The 18,647-nt window shown below is 39.2% G+C and overlaps 1 protein-coding gene across 2 annotated transcripts in view; it reads left to right on the top strand.

The window, feature by feature from the left end:
* GALNT7 (polypeptide N-acetylgalactosaminyltransferase 7) overlaps positions 1-18,647 on the top strand; it is a 45,030-nt gene that overhangs the window by 6,571 nt on the left and 19,812 nt on the right. For both annotated transcript variants that reach the window (XM_033159702.1, XM_033159703.1), the window contains exon 2: positions 13,631-14,091. In XM_033159702.1, coding sequence (XP_033015593.1) covers positions 13,631-14,091 — 461 coding nt within the window. The remainder of the gene's footprint in view (positions 1-13,630; positions 14,092-18,647) is intronic.

The following is an 18,647-nucleotide window of genomic DNA, read 5'->3' as shown; positions in this document are numbered from 1 at the left end:
CTTTGCTGTGACCTTATCAGTCACGGTCATTTCACTTTTGTTTGCCACTTACTTTGGGGAGGATGGGGCTAGACCAAGGCAGAATTGCACAGAAAAGGAGCCATGCTATGTGAAACAAAAAGAGGAAATGTGCACAAGTTTCTTGTTTTTTCCCTATACTTAACCTCACAAACTGCCATGTGTAAGAAAAACCATAAACAAATGTTTTAGACATTCCATTTATAGGTCTAAAGAAAGGGCAAGTTGGAAACTGTAAACAGTGCAACAAAGAGATGCAAGCCTGGTTATAAGAATGAAACAACAGTATAAATCATATGCTGTTTAGGTTACAGTAAAGTAACGTAGTTAATTTGTGCCATTGCTTAGGAAAATGTGAAGTATCTGTGGGAAACTCCAGTTAAATCACAGCTTTAAATTAGTGTGTGGGGGGGGGGGGTTCCTTGCAGATTAAAAACATTCTTTAATATGCCTTAATCAACCCACCCTAATAATGCACTGGGTGTTAGTGAAATAGAATTCTGAAATCTGTATGCAAATCTCCAACCTGTCCACCATGAATCACCTTGGGCTAGCTAGTCACAATCCCTCCAAATAACCTATAGGTGGCAAATATTTTGCACGGGAGTTCTGTTCCTGGCCCCTGCACATGGTGGCAGAGCACGCTAAGCCCCTTCTGCCTGCTCCATGTTTGGGCCACTTCTGGGTCAGCAGGGATGAGCACGTGCATGATTGCACGTTAATCGGATGTATGTAAAATGGTTGCTGCATGTATTTTACATGTTGTGATAATAACTTTGGGGAAATAAGGAAACCTAGTATCCAGTTTCCCAAAGTTCCATGGAGGATACAAATGGGCTTTTGATATTTTAGGAGCAGCTGTATATGACCTAACTGCATTAGAATCTGATGTTGCTCAAGAAGCCTTGTACATGAGAATACTGAAGTTTCTTAATTTTACAAATAATCCAGAAAAATACCTTTGAGGTATTTGAATAGTCAGTCCAATTCTTACTCCTCTTGTTTATTTTGGACTGTATAGCAAAACATCGTATGTGATCTTTACAGAATCAGTAAAAGTGAATCTTCGTTGTTTCAGATATCACTTGGACTATTGAAGAAATGTCTGGTACTCTTGGAACAGCATGGATGCAGTTTCCATCACATATCATAATACATTGGAGCATACTAATTAAATATGTTCCCAATATATTTGTTATGTAAAGAAAACAGTTTGCTGTTCCAGAGCTACATTGTTTATGTAGGTTATCACTCCATCTAAAAGTGAATTCAAGAGGTGAGCACTTACAGAATTGTAGCAAACAAGAAACAAAAGGGAGGTACCAGCACATTCAAGAAGACTCCAAAGTTTGCAAAAATACAAATAAAACTTTTAAATAAACCCCCATAAGAAGGAACACACCCACAAAAAGGTTAATGTGTCAGTGCTGGAGCTCCAGAAGCTGTGAACTGTTGCATGTCAGATTGAAAAGTAAAACCAAGGTTGTGGGAGCTGGTTTGCTAGAACATCTAGTAGCTTATAGGGTTCCAGAGGATGGCATGACTGTCTGGCTTGAACCTTGAACAGGTGCAGGCGTGGTTGTGAGTTAAGGATATACTGCATTACAGGCAGTGACCATTTTAGGCGCATCCAGTTCACACGTGATTGCCAACATGCATGTCCTTTTGGACCTGAAAGAAGGCAGAATGGTGCAGGGCACACTTAGACGCACTCTACTGATGTGCAAGGGGCTGGGAATGGAAACCCTGAACGAAATGGTAGCCACCTGTAATTTCTTGCAGGTCCCATTTTTATTTATTTTTATTTTTTGCTTGGACTGCACAATAATTATTTGAATGCCCCAAACAAGCTATCAAATACACTGAAGTGTATCTGCCTGTTGATTTATTTTTTAAAAAGTAAGAACTTAGAATAGTAGATGTGGTTCTTGTTGCAATAGATTTCATATGCAAAGATGAAGCCTGGCCAAGAGGAATGGTGAAACAAACAAAGACAAAATGCATTGTGCTGCTTCTGAAGTAGAGGAAAGTAAAAGTGATTGTTTAATAATATTACTTAGTACTGATATAACCACTTCCCCTAAATCCTGCAGTATTTCATGTTCTCCAATTAATCCTTGCAACAGGCCATCATGACTGTCACCATATTAAAGCTGGACTTCTGAAGCAGAGAGATAGTGGCTTGCCTAGGCCATCCAGCGAGTTCATGGCTGAGGTCAGATTTGAACTAGGTCAGACTTAAATACATTGGTAAATGATGGGCCACAGCTCATTTCCAGAAGCTTTCCTTTAGAGTAGGCACTCAGTTATTTTATTAAAGTTACTATTTACATTCTATAAACCCGTTCCTATTATCATAGCAAGCAGGCTAAACTCATTCTGATTTTACAGGCTCATCTTAAAGCTTATTTAAATTTGGTAAAAGATGACACAGATCCTGTTTTACGTTAAGAAGCGCTAGCTCAGTTCAGTAAACTTGTGACTTGCAAATGGGCAGCAAAAGATATTTAATGTACAGTATTATCCTTCCACTACTGTACAATGATGCTGGACATGGGTTTCATGCAACATCCGTCTCTCTGAGAGTAGCAGTCCCATAGATCAAACTATTGACATTATAAAGTTTGTTAGACACACAAAATGTGAATTGTATTAAGTTTCACTACATTATAAATAATTTAAAGGTAATATTTTCAAAGGACATTGACAGCATCTGGAAGAAACAGCAACCTCCTTTTCACTGGATTCTGAGAAAGGTTAAGGAATCTACAGGCACCTTTCTCTTCTTATGAAGTTGCTGCCAAGTGTCCATTTATAAGCTCTTTAGCACTATGTTTTAAAATGTCAGAGCATAGAATGATGAAACTCCCCTAGAAAGCTTTTCATTTGCTTTTGTGAGATTTGTTTATATGCCCTGTTTCGCTATCAGTGAAGAATTCTTATTGAACTTAAAATATTGATTTGGATATTTTTTAAATAAAAAAATTGCCTTTTAGAAACAATTGAATGCTAGATAATGCAGAAAGGTAATTCTTTTTTACAGTGAGGTTTGAGTAATACTATGTGGAACAAAATGTGATTTATTTATTCTGTTGTATTGCTAGCTTTTTAATAGTTTCTGAACAATTCTGCAGGACCGTCTTTTTATCTGTCTGACTCTAGGTATTGCAGTTAGCTGTTGTACAGTATATGACCTTGGGCTGTTAATACTGTGTTGTTGGCACCTGTCTGTTTTGAGAGACAATGGAGTGTGCCTCTGGAGGTTAAAACTGCTACGTTAGCAGCACCAAAGTGACCTCCCCAGGGTGCAAGCCTGGGCAGTGTGTATGGAGGTCCTGGTCCACCCAGACCAGGGGTCAGCAACCTTCGGCTCTCCAGATGTTTCGGACTACAATTCCCATCATCCCTGACCACTGGTCCTGTTAGCTAGGGATCATGGGAGTTGTAGGCCAAAACATCTGGAGAGCCGAAGGTTGCCTATGCCTGACCCAGACAATACTGCCCTCTGGGCCTCATGGATGTGGTCCAAAGGAAAGCAGATCAATATGTTTGGCACCAGCTTGGCAGCAGGACTTGCCAAAAGTAAGCATACAAGGCACCATCCAACCATCTTAGAGACTCCACTCCAGATTTGTGTAAAGTTTACCCGGTATTTCTTAGGCAAGGCAGCGAGTACAGCTTTTTCCTTAGAGTACAGCTTTTCCTTAGAGTTTTCTCCCAAAGCCTTTCTCACGGATGAGTATAGCCACAAGGCAGTGGAGGTTTAGGACCAGAGTTTTCCTTCTCCTAGATCAGTGTTTTTCAACCACTGTTCCGCGGCACACTAGTGTGCCGCGAGATGTTGCCTGGTGTGCCGTGGGAAAAATTGAAAAATTACTTATATATAGTCAATATAGGCACAGAGTTAATTTTTTTAACATTTTCTAATGGTGGTGTGCCTCGTGATTTTTTCATGAAACAAGGGTGCCTTTGCCCAAAAAAGGTTGAAAAACACTGTCCTAGATGTGCTGTCTTCCCAGGTTGATGAGCCCCATCTGCCCCTCACTTCCCTCTGCAGCAGGGGTCATCAACCTTTTTCAGCCGTGGGCCGGTCCACCATCCTCAGACCATGTGGTGGGCCGGACTATATTTTGGGGGGGGGGGGGAATGAACAAATTCCTATGCCCCACAAATAATCCAGAGATGCATTTTAAATAAAAGGACACATTCTACTCATGTAAAAATATGCTGATTCCCGGACCATCTGTGGGCCGGATTGAGAAGGCGATTGGGCCGCATTTGGCCCACAGGCCTTAGGTTGCCTACCCCTGCTCTGCAGCAAGTGCAGTACGCACCTTCCTGACCATTGGACCCACTATTGGTCTTGTTCACTCAATCCACCAGAGCTTGTCTTTGCACGCAGGGGAAATCCCAAACTCACTGGGGTTTGAGACCCCTCACCTGGTTTATACAGCCCACTCAAAGCTCTTCCTGGGGAGTGGCCACTGTTGCATGCTGACAGCTTCAAGGAACCACAGGTGAGAGCTTAATGCAGGTTGCGAACCAAAGGTGGACAAACTACCCCAGAAGGAGCACAACGTGTCCCCCACCAGAGGTAATACCCTCCCCCTACACACCTTAGTTAATACTCGTATAAGAGAATTCCATTCTGTTTCCTGAAATCCCTGCCTTTGGTGTAGAATGATGAGATATGCTTAATATTTTTTATGTGAGAGAATAAGTGATTGTCAGCCTTCCTCAGCCTGATGCCTTTCAGATGATTCGGACTGCAGCAGCTTTGCTAGAAGGAGCTGATGGGAGCTAGTCCAAAAAGGTTTGGAGCACATCAGGTTGAGAGTGTTGTATGAAAGAGGAAACATTGTGAGATTTGAGGGCTGCAATCCTAAACACAACATTATGTTGCTCTGTGTTCCCCCCCCCCCCATCCTTTGACCCTGTTGTAGATTCAACCATTTAGCCTGGTCAGGTTTTGTACATGGAATGGGGGATGTGTCACCATGACTTCCATCTTAGGCAATTGTGTCTTGGGCTGACCCTGGTAGTAATACGCATTGATAGACGTGTCCTCTGTAAATGCGAGTGGTTTTCCTCACATCCTCTTGCAGCGAATTCTGTATATTAAATATGTGCTGTTTGAAAACTGTTTTCTTTTGTCTGTCTCAGTCTAGTGTTATCTGATATTGAGTGACCTTGAGCTTTTGTATTCTATCCGCTTTCTCTACCCTATGCATAACTTTTATCTATTTTCACTAATTAGGTCTGCCAGGTCCCCAAGTCTGAGCATCTAAACATGCATTAAACAAATCACTTGCTGATTATGCATATCATTAATTGTGCATTTTATACCAACATATTTTTTTTCTTCCCCCAGCAAGTACCACATAAAGTTGGGAAAGGAGCAATGGGGATGATCTTCTTACCAGCCCATTCACGCATGGCACCACGAAACATTAGATCTTCAATCTCTGCCCTGCCTGTAAATAGCGTTACCTTTTCTCCTCAGTTAACATGGGAAGTTGACATTTCAAATATTAAAGGGAACTGCTTGTGTTAATCCTGAAGCTCCTTGTAGCTGAGTAAAATCTAATAGTAAAACTTTGATTTTAACAGTAGAGTTAGAATAACATGTGCACATAGTTTGCAGAAATGAGTTTTAGGTGCTGTCCTAAAATAAAAATGCTGCTTGAAAGTAAGTCCTGTTGATGCCAACAAGGTTATATCAATTTCTGAATATACTGTTTATGGTGGTAATGCCCAGTCAAAACATAGGCTAAAGTTCAGTAAATGGAAGAATTAAAAAAAAAAATTGAAAAGTAGCACCCCAGCATGCACACGAAAGCTTATACCCAGAACAAACTCAGTTGGTCTCTAAGGTGCTACTGGACAATTTTTTTTATTTATTTTGACTGTCAGAGCAACACGGCTACCTACCTGACTCTAGTAAATGGAAGATAATCCAAAGAATCAAAAGCCTAGTGCTCAGTTCATCGCCAGCCTCATCAACCTCAACAGTTATGAGTAAGACGCAACACCTGTAAAATGGAAATAATGGATACTGCACAGTTATGTTATGATGCTGTAATAAATATGATGAATCTTAGTAAAATGCTTTGCTCAATGCACAGCTTAGTTTCAAACTGAGCACTACAAATCAGAATTAGTACATATGATTGTACATACACAAAAGTAGAGTCAGTCATGCAGAACATTGAAACAAAACAGAAAACTGCACTGGAAAGAACCCAGTTTATTAACATATCCAGGAGAATGGGATTTGACTCTATCTGTATACTACAACAACTGGGAATGTTGCCACTGTTGAGATAAATGGGCACTGTAATTTTCAAGCCTGCTGCATTTTTAAATAGTCTGAACACTTTGCATTCCCAGGGTTGGCAGAAATAACAGAAATTTCAAAAACTAGAGCAAAAGGCAAATCTAAAATTCAAATACATGTATAAATAAGAAACCAGAATGATGCATGCATGTGTTAGTGGAATCAGTCCTGGTTTGCAATCTGTGTTGGAAGGATTACTCAAATTCCAGCTTGCTGGTTCAGATGTCATAGCAAACTGGTTGACAAGCCAGCATTTTTTTCTATTAAATTGGATGCATGGGTATGTTTTCTGGTTCTACAATACAGACAAGAATGACAAACTTTCAGTCATGTATTTCTCTTAGAAGGCATAAATCTAGGTCAAACTGCATGTGAAGTGTATTAAAGTAGAAATTGATTATTTCTTCTGCAATCCTTGAGCATGACTGCACACTCAGCTGGTTGTTCTCTAGTCTACCATTCTAACTTTTCATGAAGTTACATAAAGTAGGTTGATTAATTTGAAATCTGAATTCTGTTGTGTGTGGGGAGGGGGTGTCCCATTTTTGCCCTTATCAGTTTTGCCTTAATTAACTGACTGTTCTCCAGCTCACCGCCTCCAACCCCACTGGTGTAGAGCTATCAAAACATCTTATCGCACGTGGAAGATTGTAGAAGGGGTGGTGTACTTTCAGGAGAGAACTGAAACCTCCACAAGTATTTCTTGCACAAATATATATTTTAAGTTTTGTGTTTGAAAACAGACAAAAACACATTACTTAACAATAAATTAATCTCTGCTGATGGGAGACTGCCTGAGAATCATATGTAAGCTGCATTGAGTTCTGTAGAAGAAAGGCAAGATATAAAATAACCTACCTACATAATTATGATGCTTCATATATAGTCATTAGTAGTCATCAAAAATATTCATAGAATCACAAGAGTTAGGGGGCCCTCATTGGCCATCTAATTTAACCCTCTGCTGGATGCAAGAAATTAAGTGCTGAGTATACTCAAGAGATGGCTGTGCAGCCACTGCTTCAAGATCTCCAGTGAAGGAGAGAGAGTATCCCCAAGTGAAGACTTCCATGTGGCATGAAATATTTCTGTAAGGATTGGAGAATTCAATACTTATCCAGAACACCATAAATGTATTTCTGGAAAACAATTTGGGAATTTGATCTGATTCTAATATAGCTGCATTCTATTGTAACATGATTTCGCAGACACTTCCTAATTTCTACTGCCCAACTGCTCTTCCTCTCACCCTTTTCTATTCAAGGTTATCTGTGACCTCTACTGTAAATAATACGCAGGATAAGTAGATCACTTTTGTTACATCATATTTCATATGGGCTGCTATTGCTATCTCAATCTCTTCCTTTATGGTACTGTACTAAAGTCTAGGAAGCTACATTAGATTTGGCAGCTGCCTGTGAAGTGGCTTGCAGTTTTATGTCTAAGGTGTCAGGATTCTACTCTGCTCTAAAATCACATGAATTAATTAGTTGAAGGGTAAGCCTTCTGAGCATGTACAACTTTGAAATCTCGCACAACTTGCTTTAGTCTTAGGATGACAAATGGATTGTTATAGGTCACATTCACTAAAGATGTGCTCTATGTTCCCCATAATGTTTTCAATAGTAGTGCCGAAAGGAAAGCTTAAGATGCAGATTCTAGCAGCTGCCTTAAAAGAGCGGCTGAAAAATGAGCAAAAATAATGTCAGGGCAGTCTTTTGGAGAGATGAGACACAAAATCATACGCCTTTTTTTTTTTGACAGGCAAGTGCTGAAGAGTTGAGTAATAAGCCTCTTCCTTGCAGGCAAATAGATAGTAGCAAGCAATGATATGTTTGACTTATTGGCACCAACCAACTCTCCCAAGGCTAGAATCTACAAAACCTCATGAAGTAATAAGACAGGAAAAGAACAAAGCTTAAGGCTGCAGTCCTGAATACACTTACAAGGGAGCAAGCTTCATTGAGCACAAAGGAACTTACATTGAGTAAACTGCACTGTTTGATGGGTTTTTTTAAAAAAAAATCTCTACAAATTGATTTGCATCTTCTGTTGGATTACTTGTTAAAGTGTTGTGCAGAGGGTTCCTAGTTTGCTTTCTAGCAAATAAGTTTCCCAAGCTTCAGCTTGAAAAAAATATAGCCTGCAAACAACAGGGAACAGACAAGCCTCAACATTCAAAAAAAATACCTGCAAATATATTTCTGAGGTGTATGTAAAAAGGAATGGCAATTTGATTGGGGAAGGAGAGCTTGATGAAAAGGAAAGCCTGAATATGAATGAGTGTTTATATTTTGTTAATACTAGTTTTACTAGCTCAGCATGATGAAAGTGGCTTATTTGTGGAAGAAGTAGGGGTTTCTGTTTCCTGCCTTCAGTTCTGAAATAATACGTCTAACACAATAAAGAAATCTCTTCCCACCATGCAGTATAAGCCATTTTGAGGCAGAGAAAGATCTTAAAAGCAGCTGGGTGGCTTCCAACAAAAATTTAAATTCCATAAAAATTATTTCATAAAATTTATACACTGCTTGGTTATAAAAAAAGCCCAAGAAAACCAAGAAAAAATCACAACCATACTATGAAACATGCAAAGTTATAACACTAAAAGACAATAAAATTACCTCAACTTTCTAAGCATCTGGGTAGGCTTGTCTAAGCAAGATGTCTTTAGCACTGAAAAGTGTTAAAAAGGCACTGAAAAGAGTACAGTGAAGGCGCCTGCTAGATCTCAACAGGCAGGGAGTTCCAAAGTGTAGGCACTGTTCTTATATGCTGTTGTATTCTGACAAGGCCTCACTCCTGTCAGCAATCGTGCTTCTGAATCAAGCACAGGGGAAGCCACACATAGAGCACATTGCAGCAATCCAATCTTGAAGTAGCCAACACATGAACTACTGTGGCAAGGCTTTCCCGGTTAAAGAATGACCATATCTGTCAAACCAGTTGCAGTTGGTAAAAGGCACTTCTAGCTACTGAGCCTCTAGTGACAACCTTCTTGACTTATGGGAGTGACCCAGTATAACTGGTAATATATCTACACTGGCACAATGATCTTTATACCCGTTTAATTGCTGGCAATGCAGATATTACAATCAGTATCAGAGGCAACTTGGTCAAAATCTGTTTCCCTAATCTCTCATGGTAGTTACTTCTGCCCGGTAAAATAGCTTGTTGGCCAGTGCCTCCCATATTCAGAGCCTTTATTTCAGAACGAATGCTTTGATGTGCATGTCTGAAGATGTTTCCTTTACATCTTTACGTGTTAGATTATTCAAAATAGCTGCGTATTTTAATTACTTGCTGTATGTTCTACCATTTTGCTGTCTGTATATCAAACAGCAGCAGCTCTTGTGAAGAAACTAATACTCAACCGTTATTAAGATTTATGATAATTCTATTTTTTTCCCCTGTGTTGCTACTTCAGAAGTGTAACAGAGAGGCTTCTGTGAAGCACTTCCCTCAGTCAAGATAAGAATGAAATACATTACATGAAGTGATTTTCTTTTACAAATTTGTAAGAACTCAGTTCTCACTCGGACAGTCATGGGAATCATCATAAGCCTAGGAATCCAACCAATCAAACAAACAAGTGATTTATGATTCATTGTTCTTCCTGATGAGTGTGCTAATGTTAATGTAAAATTATTCCAGCCCAAGTTATTAAATACTGTAGCTCAGTATCATATCAAATGAAAGTGAAATTGTACTCTTATAAATTAAAAATCTTAACAAGAACATCAAAGGTATAAAAGCTTTCCCTATAATCACAAGGGAATGTATAGATAGTTTTTGTATTTCTAATTCATAGGATCCATTCAGCTGTGCCTATGATTTCCACACAAGTCTTTACTGGGAGATTTGGTTGACCCGTGTGGAGGATGGCAAAATATACTGGCTTGTCTACATTGCTGCCTGCATCAATTTTAATTTAGTTGTTTTGCATTCATATTTTATCCAGGCATTGTCTTTGGGAATGTTTTACAATTCATTTTTTAAGTCTGTGATAATTCAACTTGGCCATTCCTTTATTTAAAAATTTACATCCTGCTTTAAAAAAAATAAACTCCAAAACAACTTCAGAAAAATCCATGAAATGCATAAAATAGCAGAGTGCCCCAAGGAATATGGATTATGCAGAACTCATTCTCCCTAGCAAAGAAGTAAAAAGTTGGAGCAGATCAGGGAATGCTTTGGATCTGCTGGATCCCAAGCCCTGCTGGTCTTTTGGCGTGCCTCCAGCATTGGAGCTGACATACGGATTTTCCTTCTTCCCATTGGAATAGGGGGGAATTATTATCATTAATATTTTAAGAAAAGGAAATGCAGTCCCCCTTCCCCCAGATTGACAATTCATCTGAAGTGGCCTCTCCTGACATGATAGGATTGCTCTATACATCAAATGCTATGAAAGTTTTTTGCTGTAAGTGAAATTCCCACTATTGCAGTTGTGTGTGTTGAGTAGATTCTCTTATATATCTGTTGATTTTGGTCATACTGTTCCGCATTCTTGCCATACTTGGTTGTCTCTTATTTTTATGTTTTTGATGAGTTGAGAGCTATAGCATAACCTCTGGAGTTGTCATGAAGTTCAGCAGCTAACTATGTAAGCAGCAGTAACATTATGTTCTTAGCTTTAAGACAACTAGTGAAAAATATTATTATTATTATTATTATTATTATTAATAATAATAATTGATTGGTTAGTCAGTATACTGCAGACATAGGCAAACTCGGCCCTCCAGATGTTTTGGGACTACAACTCCCATCATCCCTGACTACTGGTCCTGTTAGCTAGGGATGATGGGAGTTGTAGTCCCAAAACATCTGGAGGGCCGAGTTTGCCTATGCCTGGTATACTGCCTTCCATCTGTAGATCTCAGGGCAGTTCACAACATAAAAATACAAGATAAAAAAAGCACAAAATACACAATAAAAACAAAAACAAACCAATAGCCCCCTCCAAATTCCTTTTGTTGAATAGATAAATATTCCCAGATACAATCTAGATACCTTTGTTTATGTTACCACATTGCTTGTGCTGCAGTTAATGAAATCTGAAAGTACAAAGTGGCCCACATAGTATCAGTATCTTTATAGTTCATCACTGATTGAAATGCAGATTGTAATATGCTATGTGAATGAAAAAAAGACAACTCCTATCTTTTCAGTTCGGGGTGGTAAAAAAATCAAGACTGTCCATGGGCCAACATTCTAGTCTGTATTTTACTCCAGTTTGAAAGGTTTGATTTAGGAAGAGGTAACTTGATCAGTATGCAATTGTATGTTAGCTTGTATGTTAGAATATGGCATCTTGCATGTTCATGGATGATAGGCTGCCTTCAGTCTCTTGTATCCGAGGCAATAAACCTCTGAACACCAGTTGCTGAGAATCACAAGTAGGGAGAGTTCTATTGCTATCGGTTGTTGCTTACGGGCTTACCATCAGGCATATATGGTTGACCACTATGAAAACAAGATGCTAGATTAGACTGGACCTTTGTCTGATCCAGAAAAGCTTTATTCAGTTCTTTTAATCTAAAGTATCCAACACGTTGATTCTCAAAATTCCTACCATAGAGGTTGCCCAGCCAAACAGGTGTCAAAGGACATCGAAAGATTGGATGTGACATTTATTCTGTAGGGAACGTCATATTCTGTGATTGAAGGGATAGGGCTAAAAACAGCGAGATGGAGGGGAAAGGGAAGGATGGTGGAGTTTTCTGTTATGATTATTTACTGTGTTCTGAACTTTTGAAATAAGTCATTTTTAATTATGAAGATGCTAAAGCAAACAATAATGACTCTTGGGGGCTCACCATTTTTGGGTTTTGGACAGAGTGCGCTGTGTATCCTCTCGATATGGCATGCTTGTATAATGGTGTCAGGAAGTATTTCCTTTATCTAGTACACAATAGCATCATGTAGGTTTGTCTCTCCGAAGCCACTCAAAAGTGCAGATTCTGTTAATCTTAGTTCTGTTCTTCATGCTCACTTCCATTGTGTTGTGGGAATGTCTCATACTGAGTGAGTTTTAAAATAACTTCTCTCGATGGTTTCAGTGCTTTACCTCAGTCCTCAGACAGTTCTTTTTTAATTAGAGGAACTAAAGCTGCTGTGTGAAATAACGTTTCTGGCCTCTCGTGAGTTGCTGTTGTTTTTCACTGCATTGAGCCCTGGCAGCCATTTTGGAAATGGCTCTGGCCTGCTTGGGATTCCCTGATGATCCAGAAGTGAAAATCAGTCATCCAGCGTGCTGCTTTGTGATTCTCTGATTCTGCAGCTCATAGCCCGCTTGGAACTGTTAAAAGTTTGAACAAGACTTCATTTTGGAGCAAGCTTAGCTATTTTTGATTTTGGGAAGGAAGGAGCAGCAGATGAAAACACCATATTGCCTCGGTGATGTAGCCCCCCCCCCTTGACTGTTTGAATTTTATTTGCAGAGATTGCATTGGCAGTGTAGATCTTTTTAATCGGGTGGGTAAGAACCTCTTAACCAATTGCAGTTTTCTATTTTCAAGTGACAAGGCCGAAATGATTAGTAAACAGTAATAATATCTTCATTCTTAGTAATCCCTTGAAAACCAACTGCAGTTTCTCCTTCTCAGCTGTTCATCAGACACTGCCTTGCGTGTTATTTTTCATTTTCAGTAGTAGTTCTGGCTTGTGAGAAAGTGTGATAACTCAGCATCATGTGTTGCTGCCCCCCAATGTTCAAAATCATTAGCTAGACATTCAAGTTTGAGACACTTTGGTTTTCATAACTTCCAGTTTAAGAATTTTTGTCTTTGATTCAGACCCAAAAATCTTTTTTAAAGGCATCTGCTTATGTATGTATTTTTTTTCTTTTTCTTTTAAGGAAATAGAGCTTTTCAGGGCTCCAGATCATATTTGGCTTCATAAGTCTTACATTTTCCATCTGCTGCTGGTGCTATATGACGTTCTCCTGATTCCTCTCTTGTTCACAGACCTGTTGTTAAATTTGTGTGTGTTGATGATGTGTGTGGACTTTGCTTATCATAAAAGTTGCAAATCATAATCTTCAAACAGTTAATTTACGGAATTTGGTGCCCACCATTTGTTTTTAACCTTACATTTACAGATAGATAAATTAATTAAATGTATCGAGTTGCTTGAAGAATACATTGATTTGAACAAATTCCACAGAGATTAGAGTTACAGAATTGTTAGTGAAAGGGGCATGGAAAGCTGAAGTTGGGCCAGCAGCTCTTCCAGTTTCTTTGTTTTATAATTTTATCTCTCCCTCTTATGTAGGATAACAAGGAAGACAGCAATCTTTTGCCAAACAATGGAGACCATGTACTGGTTCCTGGAAATGACAAATTCAAGCCTGTGTTACCCTGGCCTCACGTCGAAGGTGTGGAAGTAGACTTGGAATCAATTCGGCGAAGGAATAAGGCCAAAAATGAAGGGAATCCTCTTGGTGGCAATAATGATCAGCAGAACATCATGCAGCGACAGTATCTCACATTTAAGCCACAGACACTGATCTACCGTGATCCCGTATTACGACCTGGAATTCTTGGTAATTTTGAACCCAAAGAACCTGAGCCTCATGGAGTTGTCGGTGGTCCTGGTGAGGAAGCCAAGCCATATGTTTTAGGACCAGAATATAAAGAATCTGTTCAAAGCAGCATTAAGGAGTTTGGGTTTAACATGGTAGCAAGTGATATGATCTCACTAGACCGAAGCATTAATGACTTGCGTCAAGAAGAGTAAGTACCTGATCTGCCTCTTCTTTTCCCCTCTTTTAATTGTGTTTTTGTTATGCGATCTGTACACCATGACAATAATCTTATATGAATTTATATTAGTGATAGTAAAGGAAAACAATTTAGCACTTCTTTTAAAAATGGGCTTTCCTTTTTCTTTTTAGCAGAGATGGAGTCATGTGCATAACACTCCTACTGAAATTAGCAGAACTTTAAAAATGCATAACTATAGCTTGGTCGTACCTAAGTGTTGTAGTTCCCAGAAGTATTCTAGCAGGCATTCAGATAATGAGTAATAAATTACAGTTGCTTAAACCTTGATCACATTTGATAAGAAATCATTTTTCAGTGGTGGGTAGATAAGATTTAGCCTGATATTCAAAAGGCTTATGCAATTTTCCTGCCCCCTTTGATCATCTGGGTCTTTGATATATGTCCCGCAACTCTCCAATAAGGCATGATGCCAGGTTCAGATGACCATATTGCCTTCATCTGAACCAGTGTGTTAGCTGTTGCAACTCAGCTGTTTGTCTGAGGCAGGCTTTCCACTATGTGATCTGTGAACAGAACTCACCAGCTTGTACTTCTGCTTGTTTTTGTTCTTTACATTTACTGTCTGTTACAGAATGTGTTCTTTCTGAGTGAATTCAGGGGAGAACAGTACAATGGCTCCTTTTAACAGTTATGAAAAACATTCTTCCCTTCATGTTTCTGTGGTAACTACTAAAATGTAATTGTGTTGTGCAAAATTTTGTACAGAGTTCTCATTTTGTGTTCTCTGTGTGTGAGTGTTTGATGTAAACCATCAGGTTTCCCCCACTTTCTCTTACCATCAGTAACTTAAGAGCCTTAGAATTGGGAGTTCTTCACTTCTCTACCCTTAAAATGCATAAAACCAAAGAGACACAGGGGTTTGTTGACAAGGGGAGAAAACTCTATCCTCAGAAGATGTGATTTCCATATCACTTTTACTGTGCATAATTGTCTGTGAGAATTCTGTGCCATCTATATCTTATTTCTGTCATTTAGAACTTTTTGGAAGTAATAAGATTGAAGGATCAGTACATTTTCATGATCAGTTTCTTTGACCACATAAAAGGGGCTTATGATGTTGGCATTAATGTGATTTGATTGTGGTATCAATAAAGTGGTGTTTTTTTCTGTAGATGGCATGATCTTGGCTTTACATCTAGGTGGGTTGATTAAAGCAACCTTCATTGCCTCTGCCGAAATATCTTAAAATACCTTTGTACTCCTCGGTCAATTTTATTTTCAGGCACAATCCTTTTCAGCAGTGTGTTTTGTATATCTATGAAGCACAGGTGGTGAATATCATTTATTCCATATCAGAACTGTCCCACTGCTTCTAATTCTAACAATGCTGCAAACCCTGAAGTACATTTGATGATTAAATAAGCAAGCAAGACCATGGCAGCTGTTCCTGAAATATTTGGCTAATTTCCCAAGCATATGGGCTTTTCCCCCTTTGAAATAACATGGCAAATATTTTATGGAGCTCAGGTAACATGAGAAACATGGTTTGCTGAGGAAAATAGTCTTTTAATGCGAGAAGAAGTTGAGAACCCTTCCATTTCTTGCAAAGTCCATTTTGAGAAACCTATTAGAAACAGCTGACATGATCCAGTCAGCCCATGGTTCCAACTAGCCTAGTGTAGCTTTCTGTAATTAGGAACAGCTCTCAGGTGGAGAGAGACCTATTGTAGCTCTGCTACCTAAGATACTTCTAAACTTGAGATGCCGGGATTGAACCTGGCACCTTGCATACACACACTTCATGTGTTCTGACACATAGCATTGACACTCCCCCATCAAAATATTAAAATAATAGTAAACGCTGTGTAGAGAAGCATGCTCAGATACCGTATTTTTCGCTCCATAGGGCGCACCGGACCATAGGGCACACCTCGTTTTTAGAGGAGGAAACAAGAAAAAAAATGTTTTTCTGGTTTTCCTCCTCTAAAAGCCCTGTTTTTTTTAGGATCAGCTAAAAGTTTTGCAGCTTTTTTGCAAAGGGAAAAGCCCTGGGTTTTTTGAGGATCAACTAAAAGTTTTGTTGCTTTTTTGCAAAGGGAAAAGCCCTGGTTTTTTGAAGATCAGCTAAAAGTTTTGCATCTTTTTTTGCAAAGGGAAAAACCCTGTTTTTTTGAGGATCAGCTAAAAATTTTGCAGCTTTTTTTGCAAAGGGGGAAAAGCCCCATTTTTATGGGGTTTAACTCACATTTCTGCAGCTTCTAAAGGAAAGGGAGCCTTTTCTACAGTTTCCAGACAGATAATCTAATCAGCCAGTCACATGTGCTGGGGAAACAAACAACCTCCCTCTGCAGCACATTCAACAAAGGAGGGCGGGGCTGAAAGGGAGCCGGGGCTCTTATTTCTCTCCTGATCTCTTGCTGATCTTTTCAACATCCCCTTTTCTCTTTGTAAAATAAAAAGCACATCCTCTTTTGGCCCCTGGGCAATTCAGCTCCAGGGACCACCATTCGCTCCATAAGACGCACAGATATTTCTCCTTACTTTTTAGGAGGAAAAAAGTGTGTCTTATGGAGTGAAAAATATGGTATGTGTGACTTGATCTACTTCAGGATTATGTGCAAACGTGGTGTTCTCTCATTTTGGGGGGGCTGGTTAAACAGGTTAATTGGGGGTAATGCTATAGCTCAGTGACAAAGTACATACTTTGCAAATGAAGTTCCTGTTTTGGTCCCAGTTATCTCTGTCTAGGACTGGAAAAGACTCTCTCTAGCTAAGGCTGAAACCCTGGACGGTCATTGTCAAGTGTATAGACCAGGTGTGGGGGAACCTCAGGCTCAGCAATCAAATGCAGCCCTCCAGAACTTTCTTTCTCGCCCTCAGGACTCTCTCCAGGCCACGTGCCCCCTCTTCAGTCCTAATCTACACCCTTCTTAAGTAATCTTACATCATTGGAATGTGTCCTTGTACTATGATGTCTCTTGGTTGTCTTCGGGAAGATGAAGAAATGTGTGCTTTGCACATGTGTACGTGGAAACCTCTGAATTTTGTGTGGCTGGATACTGCCTATAGAAGTAGTCACATCCATTGTCCCACTTTTGCCTCTGACCGTGCCCCCCCTGCCCCCATCATATGGTCCCCAGTAGTTGCTTATGAGAGAAAGCAGTTGTCAGGCTGAAAAACGTTTCCCATTACTAATGCTAGGTGGTCTAATTGTCTGAATCCACACAAGACAGCTTCCTATACCGTACTTAGAAACTTAATTTTGACATCAAAAATGTTTTGTTGGGTACACTGTTTTGTGTTGGTGGGGCAGCGAAGGGTTCCAGGCTATGGGTCTTAATCATGATTTAAATGGTGCTAAAGCTTAGTTGGAAAAGTTAATTTCAATGGCTCTACTCTGAGTAAAGCTGGTTGAATACCGCCCAATGTTAGCTGCAGTTTTAGAGGGTTGCTAGGCTAGGATCAGCTATGATTCGTGCCATTATATGTGTGGTGAGAGACTGTGATTGAAGCTTTCTTTACTATGGTATCTTAACGTGACCTATATAACAAAATGAAAGAGGTATCTGGTGTGCAGATGTTCTCATCTTCTCAGAGTTGCAAAACAGCAGCAGCAACAACAACACAGATGCTGTATGGAGACAGGAATATGTGATAATGTCTTTGCTCTGGCAGCTATAAAGATAAGAGCTAAAGTGCTGCTAAATCGGCAGCTTTGCAATATCAAGTAGAAGTACAAAAAAAATCAAGTAGAAGCACTAGGTGGCAGGATGCATTTAGCTTTAAAGCAAAACACGGTTTTAAAATGTATCTTATATATATGAAGGCTTCCTTGTTTGAAATTAGAATCACTGTCCTCTTCATACAACTTAAATAATTATTAACATTGTACAAGATACATTGGAAGTGCTTTGAGAATTTTCACTACTGACCAATAACATTTAATATCTTTTCTGAAGCTTGAACCCAATCCAAAACACAAAATGGGGTCCATCTTCAGAAAAGCTTTTCTGAGTCCTTTAGTACCTGGCAGTAAATAATAGTGAATAGCATCAGCATCTTAAAATTCTGCTGTAACACTGCTAACAAGGGCAGAGATTGTCTGCACTTGGTAGCTCAGTATTGTTCCCAATATCAGACAAGGTGCTCTATAAAGTGCACTACCCTTGTTCCCACTGCCCAGTGTGGAATTTTTTAAAAGCAAGAGAGAGAGTGGCAACCCTGGAAAACATAATTTATCATCATTTTTAATACTGAAATTGTTCAGTCTGAAACATAATTGAGCTTCCAGCATCTTATTTTGCAGTCTTAAACATATTTAGAATAAGGTATATTGAATGATGGCTAAAAATTACATTATTTCTATATCTTTTGTGAACAAGTTGCTGGTGTAACTTTATAGTACAGTGCTTAGTTGATAGTTGATGTTTAATATTTGCTTGCTGGTGTTAGCGAACCACTGGATGTCACTATTGTTCTTTGTAATAGCACTTGGTGTTTTATCAGATAGTTATCTATCTGTTTGGGAACCTATTTTGGAACAACAGGTCATAGCAATTACTGTT

Source organism: Lacerta agilis, chromosome 9 (assembly GCF_009819535.1).
Source record: "Lacerta agilis isolate rLacAgi1 chromosome 9, rLacAgi1.pri, whole genome shotgun sequence".
In the NCBI taxonomy this organism is placed as follows: domain Eukaryota; kingdom Metazoa; phylum Chordata; class Lepidosauria; order Squamata; family Lacertidae; genus Lacerta; species Lacerta agilis.
The sequence above is the reverse complement of the archived record's forward strand: the minus strand, read 5'-3'. Positions and strand labels throughout refer to the sequence as shown.